This window comes from Phacochoerus africanus, chromosome 13 (assembly GCF_016906955.1).
Source record: "Phacochoerus africanus isolate WHEZ1 chromosome 13, ROS_Pafr_v1, whole genome shotgun sequence".
In the NCBI taxonomy this organism is placed as follows: domain Eukaryota; kingdom Metazoa; phylum Chordata; class Mammalia; order Artiodactyla; family Suidae; genus Phacochoerus; species Phacochoerus africanus.
This window is the reverse complement of record NC_062556.1, coordinates 3,808,894-3,829,449: the sequence shown is the minus strand read 5'-3', so window position 1 is coordinate 3,829,449 and position 20,556 is coordinate 3,808,894. Positions and strand designations below refer to the sequence as shown.

Here is a 20,556-nt window from a genome sequence, read left to right as displayed (position 1 = left end):
ATTTCACTCCCTCTTTTCCTCTTCTGCGTTACTGCTTCTGCATCTACGCTGGTGAGAGAATGAACTTTATTTATTTATTTATTTATTTATTTTTTGTCTTTTGTCATTTTAGGGCCTCACCTGTGGCATATAGAGGTTCCCAGGCTAGGGGTCTAATTGGAGCTACAGCTGCCAGCCTACACCACAGCCACAACAACACCAGATCCAAGCCATCTGCATCCTACAGCACAACTCACAGCAACACCGGATCCTTAACCCGCCGAGTGAGGCCGGGGATCGAACCTGCAACCTCATGGTTCCTAGTTGGATTTGTTTCCGCTGCACCACGACGGGAACGCCCGAGAATGTGCTTTAAAAAGCACTGGCCAGGATCCAGCTCCACTTGCTGTGCTTTCTCTGTGCTGGAGACTAAGGGCCCTTGTAAAATCAGCCTTCCCGTGGTGGAAGGTCATTTGCAAGCAAACTCCATCCCCTCATTCTCCTCAGGCAGGATACCTCTCGACCGAGGCCTTTCTGTCTTTTTCCATTTTTTTCTCCCACTTTCTTTTGCCTTCTGTCTCTCAAGTAAACCGACCCACTTCCAGAAAAAAGAGCTAAAACTATGCATACCTTATAGAATCAAACCGCCGTGCACCAAAAAGGAAATTGGCGATAGAAATTAAGAATGTCAGTATTTGGTGTCTTAGTTTTTTCTAAGACATCTCATGTCATTTGCATAACATTCGAAACCAGTTCATTGAAAATAAAGGAAAGCAATACTAACGATACTCGTAATAAAATGAATCGGATGACATTCGGCAAAGGCTGGACCTGCCTTTTGAACTGATACAGAAATTTTAGAAAAGTGGATGCATTTCACTCCTTTAAGCTTACTTAATAACACACTTATTAGAAGAGACACTGTAATGACTGTGAAAGAATTTAGCACAATGCCCGGCACATACCAGACGTTCTATAGTCAGTGGTCGTTATTAACCGGGCTTCAGTCTTGGAGCTATTCAAGCATATTTTCTAACATAAAAACACTTAAAAAAAAAAAAAAGCCCTTCTAATTAGGTAACGAAGGCTAGCAAGTTGGAATCTCTCCAGAGAACGGTTACATTATATGAGAACTTAACGATAGCCAGCAACAAGCATCCCCAGTGCTGTAAAGCTGCGAAATGGTCTGAAACGCCTCACAAGTCTCAAGATGTAATTGGGGTGCAGCATTCGCGGGCCATGAAACTCATCAAGGCTTTTCCTGCTCATTTGAATACCATCCCATGCAGAATATCCTCCCTTTTCTTATTTAATGGAGACATCTGGAGGCACAGTGTCAGATGCCATCCCAGGATTTTCACACAAATGGGAAGTTTAATTCAGTGGTTTCCCAAGAGGTTGACTTCTCCTGCAAAAGCCAAAGAACATCGCTGACCAGCCCCAAAGGCGCCCCCCCCCCCCCCCCCAAAAGAGGTTGCCACGGTGAGACGGGAGGGCTTGGTTTAGGAAAGTGAAAGTATTTGAGCAGGGTTAACAAGGAGGGCTGTGAATTCCATCACTCAGCTTCTGCTCAGATGCGAAGCACAATGGTTCTTTTCTCTCGTTATGCTTTTCCCCGGAGACTGGCGAGGCAGCTTTGATGGAGGAAATTCCTATTTCTGTCAAATCTAAACACCCACGATGAATGGGATTTTTTCCCCCTATGACCCGGTCCTATAAAAACAATGAGCTTAATCGTGAGAACTCCCAAGGAACCTCTGACCCCAAAGTGCCTTCTGAATTATTTCCATTAAAAATATGAAGTTATACTTGAACCCTATGTAAAACAACATCTTTTCGCAGGACAGACGATTAGGTGTTAACTCCGCCCTCTTTTGTTCTTTGGGGAGCAGCCCCCGCCCCCGGAAATTCCTCTCAGTTGTGGGAATCCCAGAAGAGCGACCTGTGCTTCTGACTCCCTTTTCTGGTACCCAGGGGAGGCAGCATCCTGGGCCAGCCCTTGCTGTCAGTGATAACCCGAGCCTCGGAGGCCCGGCAGTGCCCCCAACACCCCAGTGCTCCCAGAGGATGGGAGGTGAGCATCCTCTGATTCTGTGGACAGCACACCTCTCTGTTTCACCTGGTGACACCCAGGAAGGGCTTGTTCCTCTTCGCACCTTCCTTCCTTGGGAACCGCTCTCACTTGAAGCCTCAAAGATCTGCCGGGCAGGGCCATGGGGGGCTCCAGCAAGGAATTTCCTCCCTCTGAACCTGCTCTCCAAGGTCTGGGCCCCTCGTGTTAGGAGATATTAATACCTTAACTGCCGCGCTCAGAATGGCTTTCATATTTCAACGACTTCTGTTGATTTCAGTTCCTTGAATTTAACCCTTCCATGTGCGGTTTAGTAGTTTTGTGCCTGGCATGTAGCACATGCTTTATAAACATTTATGGTCGGGGGAAACGGAGTCTACTCCAGGTCTATACTGTGGGCTGCCAAGGATGAGTAAGGTCTGCTTCTGCCTTCAAAGGGTTGTGGTCTGGATGGAAAGACAAACGGAATCTTAATCCCAGTTATATCAGCAGAGACATGATCATGATGTCTGGGGGGCACCTGATCCTGGATCTGCGCAGTATCCAAAGCCACTGGCCAACCGCTTCGAATCAGCACATATTTACCGTAAGTATTGTTCTAGATGGTCATCTAGTTTCTTCATACTGTTTTGAGCACATTCTCCTGTCCCTGTAAGTCATCCTTCCGTGGTCCACAGAGTCGGGACCCACTCTTCTGTGGGTGCCCCCCCATCTCTTCCTCTTCTCCTAAGGGCACCAGTCCTGTGGGTTTAGGGCCCCACCCTTATGACCTCATGTAGTCTTATCTCTGTAAGGTCCTGCCTCCAAATGCTGTCCCACTCGGGGTGAGCACCTCAACCCATGAATTTGGAGGGGATCTCATTGAAGTCATAACAGGATGTGCTACTTTCGTCTTAGAGGCTTGGGATTATATTCAGAAGCATCCGACTGTGTCACAGAATTTTTAAACTGACAACCTTTCGATGCTCTTCATTGTTGGGAGAATCCAGCCTTGAGATTGGATTGGTGAACCTGCTTCAGAACCTGCATGTGGCATCATGGGCAGGTGGTCAGTTTCACAGCTGTAGTCTTTTTTTTTTTTTTTAAGGTTCTTTTTTATTGCAGTAAAATACACAGAAGATAAAGTTTACCATTAACATGGTTTAATATCATCACGGTGTTGTGCAACTATCACTGTGACTAGTTCCAGAACATTTTCAACCCAAAAGGAAAGCCTGTACTTATTAAGCCCTCACTTCCTCCTCTGCCCTTCCCCCCCAGGCCCAGGCAACCGCTAACCTTTTGCTCTCAATGGATTTGCCTATTTTGGACATTTCCTATCAATGGAATCATACAGTGTGTGCTTTTGTGTCTGACTTCTTTCCTTCACTCGTGTTTTCCAGGGTCATTTGTATGTCAGCAGGTGTCAGTATTTCATTCCTTTTGATGGCCAAATAATATTCCGGTTGTATGGCTGGTCCACATTCTCTTTATCTGTTCTTCAGTGGGTGGACGTTGTTTATACTTTGTGGCTATTATGAATAGTGCTGCTATGAACACGTGTGTACACACGTGTACACAATGAATGGTTTTTAACTATGGGGCAAATACACCTAGGGGTGGAATTGCGGGGGGTCTTAGGGCACATCTGTGTCTAACTTTTGAGGAACTGTCAAACTGTTTTGCACAGTGGTTTTATGCCCAACTATCAGCCATGTGCAAGGGTTCTGATTTCTCTACATACTCTCCAACACTCGTCATTTTCTGTTTATTAGTGTTCCTGTTGCTACCTAGTAGGTGTGAAGTGTTGTGATTTTGATTTGTATTTCCCTCTTGATTAATGCCATTGAGTATCTTTTCATGCACTTGCGATGTACCTTTGGAGAAATGTCTATTCAAGTCCTTGGCCTGTTTTTTGATCGGGTTGTTGGTCTTTTTGTTGTTGAATTGTATATATATTCTGGATACTAGACTCTTCCCAGATATATGATTTGCAAAAACTTGCTGCAGGCTTTTTGATGTCCTATGGATGTTGTTTATGCCACCCTTCTTATGGGAAGAAGTCCTGCGTGGTTTTTAATGCCATATTGTCCAAAAGAAAATATACCAATACTAAACATCAAAAGCAACATAAAAATGGTTTGGTAAAACTCTGGGGTTGGGGTGAGGATGGAAGAGGAAGAGAAGCATGTCAAATGTTTAAATAAGAATAGATGAGAAGAAAAAGAATTTTAAATATGGAAATTACTTTTCTGAAAGTCAGTATATTAATTACAAGGGGAAAATCAGGAAGATGAAATGGGAAAAGTTAAAGCAACAGGGAAGATTTTTTTTCCCCCCAATTTTATGACCGTTTTTATTTTCAGATGAGATTAAGTGACCACAAGACAAAATTAAAAGCATTGTAAATTAACATATTTGTTTGGGTTTGAGGTCTCATTTGTTAACACAAACACTTGAGCTTAAAAGAACTTCTGGTAAACCAAATGTGAATTTTCAATAGTTCTCCTGTTTATAAAAGAGGAGGAAAAGAAATGAATGAACCCAGCGAAAACCATTCTTCCTAAACAGACTGCTGACTGGTGCGCAGATGGTAAGAGCCTCCTGCTCTCGCTGAAACTTACAGCAGAACAGTGCAGATCCTGCAGCTTTGGGAACTGCCAGCCAAATGGAATATGATTACCTCCAGATGATCTGTAGCAGCTCCAGTCAGTGAGGTTTTAAGGCATCATTCCTCTAGCTCTGTGACTTCTACTCTTGAAGAAAGGTCAGAAGTTAGTGTTTAAATCAGGGGCATTTTCTTCATATATATGTAGGCACAAACGGAAAGGCAAAGGAACCTGAAAATATCCTTCTGCAGCTAATGTCTCTAGAACTCAACTCTTTTATTGTGAGAAGGGCACTCCTGCATAGGAATTTAAATAGACTGGCAGATTGCCTGATGTTTAGTTTTGACTACAATAAATGACTGTTACTACTACCTGTATCTCATGATTACTAGTTACAGTTTCTCAGAAGAGACTAGTAAAATTGTTTATGGCTATTAAGGTTGGTAAAGGAATTTTTCCTTCCTTCCTTTTTTTTTTTTTTTTTTTGCTTTTTAGGTCCCCGCCCATGGTATATGGAAGTTCCCAGGCTGGGGGGCGAATCAGCGCTACAGCTGCCGGTCTACACCACAGCCAGAGTAATGCCAGATCTGAGCCGTATCTGTGCCCTACACCACAGCTCACGGCATTGCCGGATCCTTGACCCCCTTAGCGCAGCCAGGGATGGAACCCACATCCTCATGGATAGTAGTCGGATTTGTTTCTGCTGTGCCACAGTGGGAACTCCTTTATTTCTTACTGAAGGAATATCACCACCTTAAAATCTCCCGGTGGCACTTTCCGCAGCGATGCTCACCATCTGACAACTTACTTTATAAAACCTCAGTACCACATACTAGATACACGGAGAAAAAGTAAGATCCAGTCAAAGAGAGAGGAGCCGGCTCTCTGACCATTGAGGACAATGAAGCATCTTATTGAGTCCCTTTGAAACAGGCCCCTCAACTTCTAAGGAATCAAGGGACACAGCTGTAAACAAGAGGATGAACTTGCTCCCAGCTGTACACTGCCAAGTTCGCCGGTTGTGGACGAAATCGTGAACGATTTCTAAACTCGCTGTGCTTCAGCTGTGGCCTTACCAGGTCACTAAACCAAGTGCAGTATGAAAGGGGGCAACACCGCTTTCTTATACACAAACTCTGACCAATCGTGGGCGTCACGGAGCAGAGGCTACGTGGACAGCGTGAGGAGGTACGGCCTGGGTACCCCCTAAACACACGGACGCTTCCTACTCACATCATTTTATGGGGTTAGAGGAAGATAAGGATGCGGTGATTGGTATGGAGTCTGCGGTTCATCCTGGGCTTCCTGTAGAGGAGACCGGGCGCGCTGGGGTCCAGGCACAAGGCTACTTCCTATCTGTAAGGAAGTTCTCCTCACCAGAAAGGTGGGGAGGGCAATCCTGCCTCCTGCATAGGGTTGCTGTCAGGATGAAGCCAGCCGCTGCAGGACAAAGTCAGGACGGCGCTAGGCACACAGGAAGCCCCAGTAACTCAACGTCGGCTGACAGTATCTTCTAAGAAAAAGACTCATATCTGCAAAACTGAGTCTGCCTTCTGCTGCTGCTGCTGCTTCTTTTTTTTTTTTTTTAGGGCCGCACCCGTGGCATATGGAGGGTCCCATGTCAGCGGTCAAATCAGAGCTACAGCTGCCGGCTTACGCCACAGCCACGGCAATGCCAGATCCGAGGCACATCTGTAGCCTGCACCACAGCTCACGGCAACACTGGATCCTTAACCCACTGAGCAAGGCCAGGGCTCGAACCCGCATCCTCACGGATACTAGTCTGGTTTGCTAACCGCTGAACCATGTCGAGAACGCCCTTCTGCTGCTTCTAAGTGCTCTGATGATTTTTCTGACCTCCCTCTCCCAGGTTATACACTTAAATTGAGCCTGGACATCAACCCATCACAGCTTTACGGTCGTTGTACTGGCTTCGCTTATTCAATTCTTAGTTTCTCTGTCCAATTTCTGTTTTACTCCAGAGCCTTTCAGTTCTGTTGGAAGAAAATGGCCAGAAGTCTGGCTTCTTGCTGAATCCCCAGTAGCCAACAGAGGGCAGAGTACACTGTAACCCAGTAGCATGTATTTGTGGAACGAATAATTTGATATTAAAATTCTAACTTACTAGGTTAAGAAAAGTTGGTGGCTGGTGCTTTTAAAAATACGTAATTTTATGTAGCCGAAAATACCCCCCTCCAAGTGCAATGAAATGAAGCTCAGTACTTGGAAAGAGGTTTACTGAAGAACGGATATTTTTTCCTTCGATTCCGTGGGGCGAGAGGAAGAGTGATCACCAGGCCTGACTCCCCGCGGTGACCCACCCGCCCAAGTGTCCGACGATGTTTGAACAGCAGTGTCTTGGCTCTGAGTAAAACCGCCTTGTGTTCCATGGCCGTGGACTTAACAAGGGAACTCCGCAGCCAGCACATCTCATGCTCCCCTTTAAAGGGGAAGAAACCCAGGCCAACAAAATGCAAGATTCTTTTTCTGGTAGGGCTGGGCCTAGATTTCAGGGCGCTGACTTCCAGACCGTGTCGGGAGGGTCACTAGCTCCTTTAAAAATAATCACTGCTGTTTTAATAGCATCAGCACCTGTGGTTTCAGCTTCCGCCAGACAGGAGCTATTAATTTCTCTTCCTCAAAGCCGCGTCGCTGGTCGGTCGGAACCTTGTTTGCTCGTTCGCTGCAGTTGTCTCCACCGCCAGGGCCAAATGCTGAGCGGAGGCACCTTTCCGCTTGAATCCAATAAATCGCTCTGCCCAAATATAGAAAGAGAAGCGACATCAACCATCCAGACGGCGGCCAAATTTGGCAAGCCTTCGCGGAATGCGATCCTTCCACCTGGTAGGGGCCTGAGCCCACCCGCAGCCCCAGGCGTTCTTCCTCGGCGGGGCCAGGGACGAGCCGTGGCCTCTCTGCTGGGAGTCGACAGGGACAGTTAGGCTGGGTGGAACTTGCGTGTCTCTAAAGTGGCGCGGAATTACACTCCTTCTTCGGAAAGTGTTGAGCATCCAACCAAATCTCGAATGCCTAAGACCGTCCACAAGCAAGTCTGGTTTGGCCTTTTTGCCGTTAGTGCTGTTACTGTGTTAGCGAGGCCCAGGCTGCCTAGGCTCGGTTCCGCCTCGCGAGCGATCGTTGACCGCCCGCGGCCGCGGGGCTCTGCTCCGCCCAAGTCCGAAGGCGAAGGGCTTGCGGCCCCCCGGGGAGGAGGGCGTCCGGGGGAGGGGGCGGCCGCCAGCGCGCATGCGCACGCCAGCCTCTCTTAAGAGCGCAGCGCAGCGGCGCGGCGGGCGAGTCCGAGCCGGGCGCGCGGGGGTGCGGGCGGCCGCAGCGCTAGGCTTCTTCCGTAGCCCCGGGGGCTGAAACTTCCGTGGGAGGCGCCCAGCGGCGCGCACCTCCGAGGGCGCAGCAGCCGGGGAGAGGGGGAGCCAGACCCAGCGCGCGGCGGTCGGAGAGCGGTGGAGGGGAGCGGGTGAGCCGCCCGCTTGGACCCGCGCCCAGCAGCAGCCGTGGCCGCCGCCAGCCCGGTCGGCTCCCGGGACTGCGGAGGGCGCGCCGGCCCCCTGTCCTCGTCCTGGACGCCTGCGTGCGTCTGGAGGATCGACCGTCTGGCCCTCGGAGCGGAACGTGGGGGCTGCGCCCGGGGGGGCTGCCCGGGCGGCGCGGCCGGAGCCATGCGGACCGAGTTCCGAGCGCCGAAGGCTGAGCGCGGCCGGCCGCTGCACTTGCTGCCCGGAGACCTCCGTCCGCTGTCCCCCTTCCTGGCCCCTTCTCGTCTCCCGAGAGCGGAATAAAGGCGGGGAGACGCGCCCCGATTCGCGCGCGGGACGCTGAGGCTTAAACTCTGCGGCAGCGCCCACCGGTCGTCCGGCTCCAGCGAGCGTCCCCTCGGGGATGCACGGGGAGGGTTCCGTCGCGGGCGCAGCCTCCGGGGGCCCTCTGACTCGCTCCCTCAGAGTTCTGTTGGCGAGTGCCCAGGAATTCAAGGCAGCCCCTGCTGGGACCCGGCCGAAGGAGGGCATGGCTTAGCTCTCGGACTTGGCGGCGGGGGCGGTGGCCCGCGCGGAAGGCGCCGCGGAAGGGACACTCGGCGAAGAGGTCCTGGCCTCAGCACCGCGGGGACCGGGACTCCGGGCCGCGACCGCCCGGAGTCGCCGCTGCGCCCTCTGGAGACGCGCCGCCGGTGCCCAGGGTGGTGCCATGTGGGGCGGACGCCGCCCGGCCGCCTCCTCCCGGGACGCCGCTTCGTTCCTGCGGCTGCTGCTGGCCGCGCTGCTGGCGGCGGGGGCGCGGGCCAGCGGCGAGTACTGCCACGGCTGGCTGGACGCGCAGGGCGTCTGGCGCATCGGCTTCCAGTGCCCGGAACGCTTCGACGGCGGCGATGCCACCATCTGCTGCGGCAGCTGCGCGTTGCGCTACTGCTGCTCCAGCGCCGAGGCGCGCCTGGACCAGGGCGGCTGCGACAACGACCGCCAGCAGGGCGCCGGCGAGCCGGGCCGCGCGGACAAAGACGGCCCCGACGGCTCCGCAGGTAGGCGGGCCGGGCGGATCGGAAAGGGGAGGAAGGACCGGGAGCCTGGAGAGGGGAAAGGAATTCGGAGCCTGAAGTTGCAGAAAAGGGTCTTGGATCGGGAGGCGGTGCTTGCCTTCTGGCCCGGCTATTAATTTGTGCAAGGTGGGGCACCAGCCCGCTGCCCTGGGCCTCAGTTTCCCCATCTGTCTGCTAAGGGTGGCACGGCCTGGATTTTCCGAAGAAAATCTCACATCCAGGGCAGAGCGAGCCACAGGGGGAGCCCCGTGTGCCTCCCTCCCGGGGGCCTCTGTGCCCCCCTCCCAAGTCTCCTGTCTCCACAGGGCTTCCTCCTAAGAAGGGTTCAGGTCTTGGGGCGCCCCCCGCGAGGGGGCTGCAGGGGCACTCGAAGGCTCCTCAGAGGGAAGGCAGCTCCTCCGGGCTTGGCGGGATGCGCTCCGTCAGACTCTAGCCCGGGGGATTCGAACCCTAAGAGGCGGTTCCCCGCCACGGCCCGGGCCTCGCTCGGGTCTCCTTACCACGTCAGAGTCGGTAGGTGTGACATCAGAGCGGTGCCAACCCTGCGCTTTGTGGCTCTGATTTTTTTTTTTAATTGTATTTTTTCAAATTGCCCAAGTTAGAGTTGGAAAAATAAACACATGCGGGAAAGCGTGTGATAGGTCCCACTTCCACCCCTTGTCACAAGCCTCAGGGCCTCCCCCCCCCCCCCGCCCTCTAGAGTCACCCGGAGTGTGCGGGAGGGAGGGTGCGGGGGTCGGGGAGGGGCGCACGTGGCATCGTCAGAGGGGGGCGTGTCGTCGCTTTCCGCGGCTGGTCAGGAGGAGGAGGGGACCCTCTCCGCCCCGAGCCCAGGGCTCCAGCCGCCCGCGCCGGGCTCTGCCGGTCGGTGTTGGCAGAGCCGGCTGGGGCGTGGTTGAGCGGCCGCTCCTTTCCGGGCCCTTCCCCTTGCGGTCGAGCACTTTATTAGCTACTCCTCCTGGCCCGCCGCCGCCGCCCGGACTCTGAAGAGGAGGAGGGTGGGTAATGCCTGAAGTGGTCCTGTCTCAAAACAAGAGGCAGGCCCAGCGTGGCAGGGTGTGTGGCCCCAGCAGAAACCCGGGGCTGAGCCCAGGACAGGCTGCTTGCTCTGCAGCGGCCACGCCGGGCGGCCGGTGGTCCCCCCAGAGTTGGGCGTGACCGGTCAGACCGACCTCTCGGGATGCAGTGACATGTGAGGGCGCCTTCTCCATTCTACTTTTGAATCTTTTTTCCCTAAAATTTCTGCGCTTGTCTTGTGCAGTCGTGATGGTCTCCGTGGCTGAGGAAGCAGTGCCCACGACGCACAGAAGCACCTTCTTGTCGAGTCTGTGTCTTCTCTATTAAAATCCAATTAAATTCCTGAAAAGGGAAGTTACTCCTCCCCCAAACCCCTCATATGGACTTGGACTGCTTTCAGTGAGTTTTGCTATAATGTTTGGGGTATTTTTTCCCCCCACTCTTGTTTGTTCACTTCTTGTTGCCCTCTGGGGCTGGCCTCTTAATTTAGACAGTGAGCCCAAAGCGCCCGGCCCCGCGGCCGGGCACACGCCGCGGTTACCCCAAGAGCCAGTGTAACCAGAGCAGGGCCGCCCGCTCAGGGGGCACTCTTAAGAGTACGCTGTTTACTCTGCTCAGCATCGAAGGGGAAGGCCGTCTTCACTGTCAGCCTTTGCCCACAGACGTCTCCAGTACGTTTTCCTGACAAGGCATCATTTCTCTCCAGCTCCGTGTGGGACCGTGTTCTAGAAGCACTGATTGCAGGAATACCAGACCTGCCGAAGGAGCGGGATTACAGGGAGAGCGGCTTGGCGAGCGAGGCTGGGCCCTGCCCTCATGTGGCATCTGGTCAGATAGTCAGGGAGATGGTCAGGGAGGTGGCCGAGAGAACCCAGATGGCTGAGGGGCTTGGTGACACAGGGCGGGGTTCTGCAGACCCCTCCTGGCTGGTTCTCTGTCCCCAGTCGTGCCTGCTCTGCCTGCTCCTCCCCGAAGGTCTTTTTAAGTAAAACAGTTGAACCGTGGAGCTCATTACGGATTTTTGGTAGTTTTCATTTTTATCTTTACAGTTCTGTTTTCCAGAGTAATCCTCACTTGAGAAGTGGGTGCCCTCAGCCACCTGGTCTCGCCTGGCCCCTTGGCTCAGGGGAGGCTCTTTTCCTGGAACTAATGTTCCAAGTGCCCTCCTTGGTACCTTGTTTCATGCTGAGCTGGACAGCTTCGCCGGTGCCAGGCCCCCCTCCCAAGGACCAGTCTTCAGCTTTGGAGAGCATCTGTGGAGGGCTTTTCTTTTTTCTTTTCTTTTCCCGTTTTTGACGTCCGTGTCCTACAGACTCTTTTTGGAAGTGGCTGTGTCTAGGGTCCGACCTCAGTTGTTTTGTTTTTTTTTAATTTATTTGCCTATGAAACAAGAACTTAAAAAAAAAAACAAACCCAGTAAAAGAAGTTTGCAAGGAATGTAAATAACTTCCTTGGGGCGGGGGAGGGGTTTTTACATATTTTCACCCGTTTCTGTGTAGATTCTCCACCTGCCTTTGAGAGCGGACCGAGGTGTAGGCAGTACAGTTACTGCAGGAATTCTCGGCCGGTCTGAAACCCTCAGGCTCCCACTTTGCCAAGCTGGCTCTTTGCCTCCATGGATGGCAGGTCGTGTGTTTCGCGGGTGGTGTCCCCACCGTGGCTGTGGGGGCCGAGCCGCTGGCTTTTCCCCAGCACGTGAGGGAGCACATGCCGAGGGACCGTGGAGCCCGGGGGCTGCTGATGAGCGCCCCCACCGGCCCGGCCTGGCTTCCCGGGGTCTGGGGGATGCATCGCCCGGCGCGCGTGCGCGTGTGGCCGGTTTCACCGCCTCCTTCCGGGAAGTCATCGGGTTCTGTTTCTCTCCCTCAGTCCCCATCTACGTGCCCTTCCTCATCGTCGGCTCCGTCTTCGTCGCCTTCATCATCGTGGGCTCGCTGGTGGCCGCCTGCTGCTGCCGCTGCCTGCGGCCCAAGCAGGAGCCCCCGCAGAGCCGGGCGCCGGGCGGGCCGCGGCTGATGGAGGCCATTCCGATGATCCCCAGCGCCAGCACCTCGCGCGGCTCCTCCTCCCGCCAGTCGAGCACGGCCGCCAGCTCCAGCTCCAGCGCCAACTCGGGGGCCCGGGCGCCCCCCACGAGGTCGCAGACCAACTGCTGCCTGCCCGAGGGCACCCTGAACAACGTCTACGTCAACATGCCCACCAACTTCTCGGTGCTCAACTGCCAGCAGGCCACCCAGATCGTGCCGCACCAGGGCCAGTTCCTGCACGCCCCCTACGTGGGGTACACGGTGCAGCACGACTCGGTGCCCTTGACCCCGGTGCCGCCCTTCCTGGACGGCCTGCAGACGGGCTACCGCCAGATCCAGGCCCCCTTCCCTCACACCAGCAGCGAGCAGAAGATGTTCCCAGCTGTGACCGTGTAGCGCCAGGCGGGGCCGGTGCCCGCGCCGCCCAGGAGGGCGGAAGCTGTGGGCGGGGGAGGCGTCTCAGCGCCGAGGTCCCGGCGCGTTGGCGCCGTGTAGGACCCCATCCTTTTTGGATGGGCCTCCTTGGCCCCCAGACTGCGTGAAAACGCCTGTCTCTCACTTCGCGGTTCTGGATGCGGTTTCACGGATGATTTAGGATGCTGCCCATGGCTGTGTGACAGGTGTGAGCCCTGAAGTGCCCTTGAGGTATGGCAAGAGGATTTTGTAAACTGAGAGATGAAGGGTTTTTCCTCTTTTGCTATTATTGCTTCTTCTCGTTTGTCCTTGTAGACGTCTGGACGGAATCGCTCTAACCTCCCTTTCCCCTGGGCCGGTGTCTAATCAGCATCCTTGGTGTTGGGGGGGAAGAGCACAGTCACCATGAAAGGACCCCGACTCGGAGGCCGAGGTTAGTCCTTGATCTCAGCGTTTCACAGGCACATCCTAATCGCATTGTAAACAGATATATGTATAGTCTATTTTTATGCTTGGGGGGGGGGGTCTCTTGGGTGCTTTTTTACCTTGCGAGGAGATCTTATCACACAGGGGTTTTCTACATTGTAAAAAGCGACCGAACGAAATCGGTATCGTGACTTAAATGAGGCTTCCGACCTCTGGGATTTTAGCCGTGGCGTGTGCTGGGTGGCACAGTAGGGAAACTGCGTGCCCCCTCTTGATGGTATATTTTGAATTCCTGACCTCGAGGGGCGTCTGAGAAGACGTAATTAGACTTTTTGTATTGAAATCGCAAACTCTCATCATCTGCTACTTCCCCAGGGTCCTTTTAGTGTGGCCACGGGGTGTGGCTTGGCGGCTCACTCTCTTTGTGCTCCGACCTCCCTGTCCGCACAGTAACTGAACGCAGGTCATGACTCTCCTTATGCAGGAGCATCGGCTTTTCTGCCCAGATCAGATGAAGCATTTTCTTGGCTTCCCCGGGCAAATTCAAAGACCTGCTTTACAAAGCTATTTCGTGTAGCTCCTTAGCCACAGTCTGGGACTTGGGTTGAAATTTAAAACCACCACTACGATTGACTTTGCAAATCCTAGGCTTTTTGGACTGTTGTTATCAAAATGGCTTATTTTTCGAGCAAGAGGGACTGTTACATTGAGAAAAGCTTTTCAAGGAGCTATTGCCTTTCTTCCCCACAAAGTTAGTTTTTGGTTTCCTCTCTTTTCGTCCTCACGAAGCACTGTGTTCATTACCAGTGTTCTGAATGAAGAAATTCGAGGGGATTTCTTTGTGTCCTGTGTACTTACAAGAAGCAAGCTGAAGTATGTCCAAGTAGGTTTCCAGTTGCCACCAAAACCACGCTGTGTAATTAGGCAGTTGTCAGGCGTGGTCTTTTCCATATTTATCTCTGCGTCTGTAGTTATCTGTCTGTCATCGGACATCAGTGCACACATTCTGTCACCCGTCTGTCTCGTGACTGGATAATGTCAAACCATCGTTGGCAGTTGGTACTCACAAGGCTACCCCATCAAATTTGTTTTAATAACCAAAGGCAAAGGAAAATCATTTTACTTATTAATAAATATTTTATGGTATGAATTCCTTGGGGAGTTGAGTTTTTTGTTTGTTTGTTTGTTTTAGGGCCGCACCCCTAAACATATGGAGGGGCATATGGAGGTTCCCAGTCTAGCGGTCTAATCGGAGCTGTAGCCGCCGGCCTACGCCACAGCCACAGCAACACCAGATCTGCGTGGCGTCTGCAACCCACACCACAGCTCATAGCAACACTGGATCCTTAACCCACGGAGCAGAGGCCAGGGATCGAACCTGTGTCCTCATGGATACTAGTCAGAGTCGTTTCCACTGAGCCACAACGGGAACCCCTGAGTTGGTTGTTTTTTTTTTTTTTTCATTTTCTTTTTATTTGGTAATTTTTCGAATGGTCTGCAAAACCTGTTCATAGAATTGCTGAGAATCCTAAACATTGCTTTCTAGAACCAAGAGCCTATTTTTGAAAGTAATTCATATCTAGGAAGTTACAATGTGTCCTGAGTCACTGGGTCTTATTTTACTGTCCCTTGGGAAATGGTGACAGCCTAAGACCAATGGTTCTTATGGGGTCCTTATTTTATCATGCTGATGTGTGTTCTGTCCATTGTCTTTGGTGGAGGACTCCAGCTTATCTACAGTAAAATTCCTAGGAATTTGGAGGTGAAAGGGGCCTTAGATCACCCGGCCTAGGGATTGGCAAACTTTTTTTTTTTTTTTTTTTGGTAAAGAGTAAATATTTTAGGCTTTGCAGGCTCTGTTGTTCCTCAAGCTCTTGAGCTCTGTCACCGAAGGACAAAGGCAGCTGTAGAAGGTACATACACAAGCGTGGCTGGGTTCCAATGAAACTTGAGGATGGACCCCCAAAGCTGAATTTCATATAATTTGCAGATGTCACATTTTCAAATGTAAGTGTAAAAGCCATGGTTCAGTCCCTCATCTATCTGGTCCACCCTTACCCACTGCTGGAATCTGCCTGTGATGTTCTCAGCCGCCTTTTCTAAACACAGGGAGTGCCGGTGGGTCGAGGACCTGACGAGCATCCATGAGGATGCAGGTGCGATCCCTGGCATTGCTCGGTGGGTTAAGAATCCAGCGTTGCTGTGAGCCGTGGTGTAGGTCGGATCTGGTGTGGCTGTGGCTGTGGCTGTGGCGTTGGCTGGCAGCTGCGGCTCCGATCTGACCCCCAGCCTGGGAACCTCCATCTGCTTTGGGTGCAGCTCTATAAAAATTAATAATAAACAGAGGGAGAGAGAGTTCTGCTTCTCCACACAGGCCTAACTTTCCTTCTTTCCCTTGTGTCTGTCATGATCTGAGCTAAAGGGCAGTTTAATGAGTTTTTCCCCTTAGTGACTGCCACCTGATCTTTCCAAAAAATATAACATCCCTAGAAGCAACCTCAGATCTTTTCAAATTCAGGAAGAACTGGAGAAATTTAGCTGACAAAATAAAAACATTCAAACACCTGGTTTCGCTATACCTTCCTTCCCGTCAGGAAATCAAAACCTATAAAGTGTAACATGCACCGCCTAGAAATACCGTGAGCTGTTGGAAAAAAAAAGGAGCCGGTACGGACAGAAAGCATAGCTTGCTTGGCCTGTCTCCTGTATGGAAACTTGCAGCGTCGGTTGGTTCCTGATGGTGCCAGGGGCGTTTTGTGTGCCCGTGTGCGAGGAAGTCAGACCCTTGGATCACAAGGGAGAGGTGAACTCGTTCTTTGCGTCCCGGAAACCCCGCATCGCCTGTCCCTTCTACTGCCGCCGGGAAAGTTAAAATTTAACAAGAATATCAACATCGGGAGTGGCGGGAGGACCATTAAGACAAATAAATGCACTTTTCTGTCGTATTTACTCTGTGATGCTCACCTTCAAGCGAGCCTTCCGCTTCTGCTTGGGCTCCCAGATGCTCGCCTGGTGACATAGTTCACTGATTAAGTTCATCCTGAGCTCACTTTTTTCAGGATGGCACCGTTTTATTCCACGAATTCTGTGACTTGCATTTTCTCACTGTTTTGTTACAACTTAGCATTTAAGGTGCCTCCAGAAGCATTTCCAGAGGAATCTGTGAAGGTGAGAATGGAGTCGGGACAGACGTTCGTGAATACAGACAGGACACGGGCGAGGAAAATTCTAGGGATGCTGAAAGAGGGGTCAGGAAGTTAGGAATCCGCTTTCTGTCCTGAGTTGGCCCTGTACTAGTAACAGGACCCCACTTCGTCCCTTTTTTCCTTGCTTTGTCTGTTTCCTGCAGATTCACGGCTGGCTTTTGCCTACAGCTGACAATGCCTCACAGGTTGCTCAGCTGAGGATTAAAGTGGCCGAAGGTAATGCACAGATGCTTCAGCTTTTAGTTGCATCAGCTTCCCAAGTGCTTAAAAGGAATCGGGTGTTGCTTTTGAAGGGACTGCAACACGGTGACTTCTTAGGAACGGAGCCTGGTCCTTCTCCAGTGTCAGAGGTGCAGCATTTGAGCTGAGTAATGGGCCAGTGCAGTTGCTACTCCCGGCCTATTGTGGGGGGGCCGGCGGGATCTTGGGAGAGGGGTTACCTCGGCCCAGAAACCCTACCTTGTCGGTCATTAGGACAGAAATCGAGCATGCGGGGGGTTCCGTGGGGATCAAATGACAAAGTTCTATGTAGGAAGTGGATCGCGATGGCCACTTTACTTTTCATAGTCAAATCTACAGAATACTTTCAACATTTATACCCCAAATTGGAGGACCTAAACTCCAATCAAGAAAAGAGATTTGTGGAGTTCCCGTCGTGGCTCAGCAGTTAACAAATCCAACTAGGAGCCATGACGCTGTGGGTTCGATCCCTGGCCTTGCTCTGTGGGTTAAGGATCCGGCGTTGCCGTGAGCTGTGGTGTAGGTCGCAGATGAGGCTCAGATCCCGAATTGCTGTGGCTGTGGCTGTGGCCGGCGGCTACAGCTCCGATTGGACCCCTAGCCTGGGAACCCCCATATGCCGTGGGAGCAGCCCTAGAAAAGGCAAAAAGACAAAAAAAAAAGAAATTTAGAATGACTGTTTTGAAAGAATCTTTGACATGAGAGATGATAAAAAGGGGTACAAATTTTATAATGGCAGTCATAAGACTGATTTTCAACATAAAACTGACATCTTAATTTCAACCATCTGGAGTTCCCGTCGTGGCGCAGTGGTTAATGAATCCGACTAGCGAACCATGAGGTTGCGGGTTCGGTCCCTGCCCTCGCTCAGTGGGTTGACGATCCGGCGTTGCCGTGAGCTGTGGTGTAGGCTGCAGACTCGGCACGGATCCCGAGTTGCTGTGGCTCTGGCGTAGGCTGGCAGCTACAGCTCCGATTAGACCCTAGCCCGGGAACCTCCATATGCCGTGGGAGCGGCCCAAGAAATGGCAAAAAAAGACCAAAAAAAAAAATTTCAACCATCTTGGAGGGTAGGTCTTTCCTTAGGAAAGTCATGGGTTACATAGAACAGTCTTTTCTTTCTTTCTTTTTTTTTTTTTGTTGTTGCTATTTCTTGGGCCGCTCCCGCGGCATATGGAGGTTCCCAGGCTAGGGTCTAATCGGAGCTGCAGCCCCCGGCCTATGCCAGAGCCACAGCAACGTGGGATCCGTGCCGAGTCTGCAGCCTACACCACAGCTCACGGCAACGCCGGATCGTTAACCCACTGAGCAAGGGCAGGGACCGAACCCGCAACCTCATGGTTCCTAGTCGGATTCATTAACCACTGCGCCACGACGGGAACTCCACAACAGTCTTTACACAGTAGGCATAATGGCTATAGAAGACTGATTGCCATCTGTGACATGTATATAAAATTGCTACATATGTGTACACATATGTGTACAGAATGTGCACTGGGAAATTCGGAACAGGAACAAATTAGTACATGACGCGTCTCATCCATGGCTCTGCTCCTGGTCCTTGATGGATACTTGGGAATCGCCTTTGACTCAGTGCCTTGTCTTTGTCACAATGCGATTATGAGAAAAACATATACTTGACAAACGGTATTTGAACCCGCATCCATCTCTACAAGGGTCAGAAAATGAACCAGACAGGAGGGAAGCTCAAGACTGCAGTTCCTTGGAGGGCACTGCACATGGTAGCATTCCATGGATATTGGTGACCAGAAACGGAATACAGAGGGGGTGGCCCGAAGTGGGTATCATGGCAGGAGGCTTGGTTCCTGAAGGGCGCAAACATCTCTTTCCGTGGGGTCTGCTCCTTGTGTTCCCAGGTTGGTAGCCTAGAGTCCCTGATGAATTTAATAGGGTGAGCTTGGCTTCGGTGCTTGATTTGCATCATTATCAACTGGGAAGCAGCTGCAAAGCCTCGCCTTGATGCAGCATTTACTGCCGTGATCACGGACAACGCACCAGGGGAACAATTCATGGTTTGTAAGATGTGTTCACGTGGTTACCTCACCCTGGCTGAGACCGTCCCCTTTTCCTTCAGAGTCTCCCGGAATCCCCCAGAAGCACCGCGTGTCCACACTACCTCAGCCCCTGTACACACTGCCACGTTGGGCTGGGATGACTGTGGCCACAAGTTCTCTGAAACGCCTTCCCTGGAGAAGTGGGGGTGTCAGCTCCCCTCCCCCGCCCCCAGGATCTGGGTGACTCCGTGGCTTCTGCAGCAGCCGAACCTCGGGAAGTGATGCTGTGCCCTCTCCAGGCCCAGGCCTTAGTGGGGCTCTCACTTCCTTTACCTTGGAAGCCTGGGCTGCTGCGGAGGACGGCCAGCTGAGCTGAGGTCAAACCCTGGGTAACCACTGGTTAAATCCATCTCACCTGTAACCTGCCCTCACTCACCAAGGTCCTTTTAATTGTTGCCTTAAAGACCCTGCGTGCCCTCCACGTGGCAGGCAGTCTAAGCAGTGTTTCTCTAGAAACTTGGGATCAGCTGGGTCCAGCTCCCGCGGAGCCTGTTAAGACGGGCCACGACCCCAGGACCCTCCCCTGGGCATGCGCCGGCCTCCCTGGGCGCCCTCCTCCCTCGAAACCCCACCCTCGGCCCGTGGCCCCACCCCCAGGTCCGAGTGCAAGGGCCCGTAGCCTAGTTACGCCTGCGCAGACCCTCACCCCTGCTTCCAATTGGGCTCCGCTTCATCCCTTCCTCGGCCCCGGGAGCCGGTCTAAGGCTCGCCGCGGGCTCTGCTGCCTGCGCATAAGCCCTCGCTTTGATGCAAACCTCGGCGTCCCCACTTCGAGGGTCATTGTTCACAAGGGGAGACCAGGTGGAGGGGCCCCCCCGAGGGGAGTGCCCTGAAGACTCGGTGAAAAGATGGACCTGCCGGCGGTCCCCACCTTCAAGTCATCTCAGGTGAGGTCCAGCGTCACCCAGCGCGGGGGGACGGAGGGCGGGGGGCACGCCTGCTGAGCGTTCCCCACATCAGCGATTTAAGAGCCAAAGAAATGATAGTTCTTTTTCTTCTTTTTATTGTGGTCAAACATACGTAAAATCTACCGTTCTAATTAACGTGGAGGGTACCGGTCAGAGGCGTGAATTACGTCCACAGCGTTGTGGCACCCACCACCTTCCGTCGCTGGAACCTCTTCATCCTCGCAAACTCAAGCCTGTTCCTTAACCACGCACTTCTTGCGCCCCTTCCCCCAGACCCGAACGCCCACCATTTCACTTTTTTGGGAAGATTGTATTTTATTTCGTTTATTTTTTATTGAAGTGTAGTTGATGTGTAATATTAGTGGCAGGTGATTCCGTATTTTTACTAATCGTGCTCTATTAAATGTTATTACCAAGTAATGGCTTTAAGTCCTTATACTTTACAGTGTACCTTTGTTGCTTATCTGTTTTATGCACAGTGGTTTTATTGCTCAGTAACCGACACCATCTTGCCCCTCTCTCCCCCTCCCTGTTGGTAACGAGTAGTTTGTTTTCTGTATGGATGAGTCTTTTTCTGTCTTGCTATGGAGATTCATTTGTATTAGTTTTTAGATTCCACATGAGTGATATCGCACAGTACTTGTCTTTCTCGGACTTAATTTCACTGAGCATAGTATTCTCTAGGTCTTTTTACATTGCTACAAATGGCAGTATTTTCTTTTTTATAGCTGAATAATATTCCACTGGTTTAAAATGTGTATCTGTGTATGTATATACACTTGTGCGTGCACACACACACACACACAATTGTATTTTGATGGACACTTGGGTTTCTCCCATGTCTTGGCATTGTAAATAGCGCTGCTGTGAGATGCGTGGATCTTTTCCAATTGGTGTTTTCATTTTTTTCTGGATACACACCTGGCAGTGGAATTGCTGGGTCATGTTTGAGTTGTGTTTTTTGTTTTTTGAGGAAATTTGCAAACTCTTTTCCATAGTGACTATACCCATTTACACTGCTGCCAATAGCATAAGAGGGTTTGTTTTTCTCTA

At 51.9% G+C, this 20,556-nt stretch overlaps 1 protein-coding gene across 1 annotated transcript; it reads left to right on the top strand.

Moving 5' to 3' along the window:
* The first annotated feature begins 7,929 nt into the window (after positions 1–7,929).
* SHISA2 (shisa family member 2) lies at positions 7,930–15,398 on the top strand. The gene is made up of 2 exons (XM_047756129.1): positions 7,930–9,172; positions 12,077–15,398. Exons 1-2 carry the CDS (start codon positions 8,842–8,844, stop codon positions 12,628–12,630), a joined length of 885 nt encoding a protein of 294 aa, XP_047612085.1. The 5' UTR covers positions 7,930–8,841; the 3' UTR covers positions 12,631–15,398.
* The last annotated feature ends 5,158 nt before the right edge of the window (positions 15,399–20,556 follow it).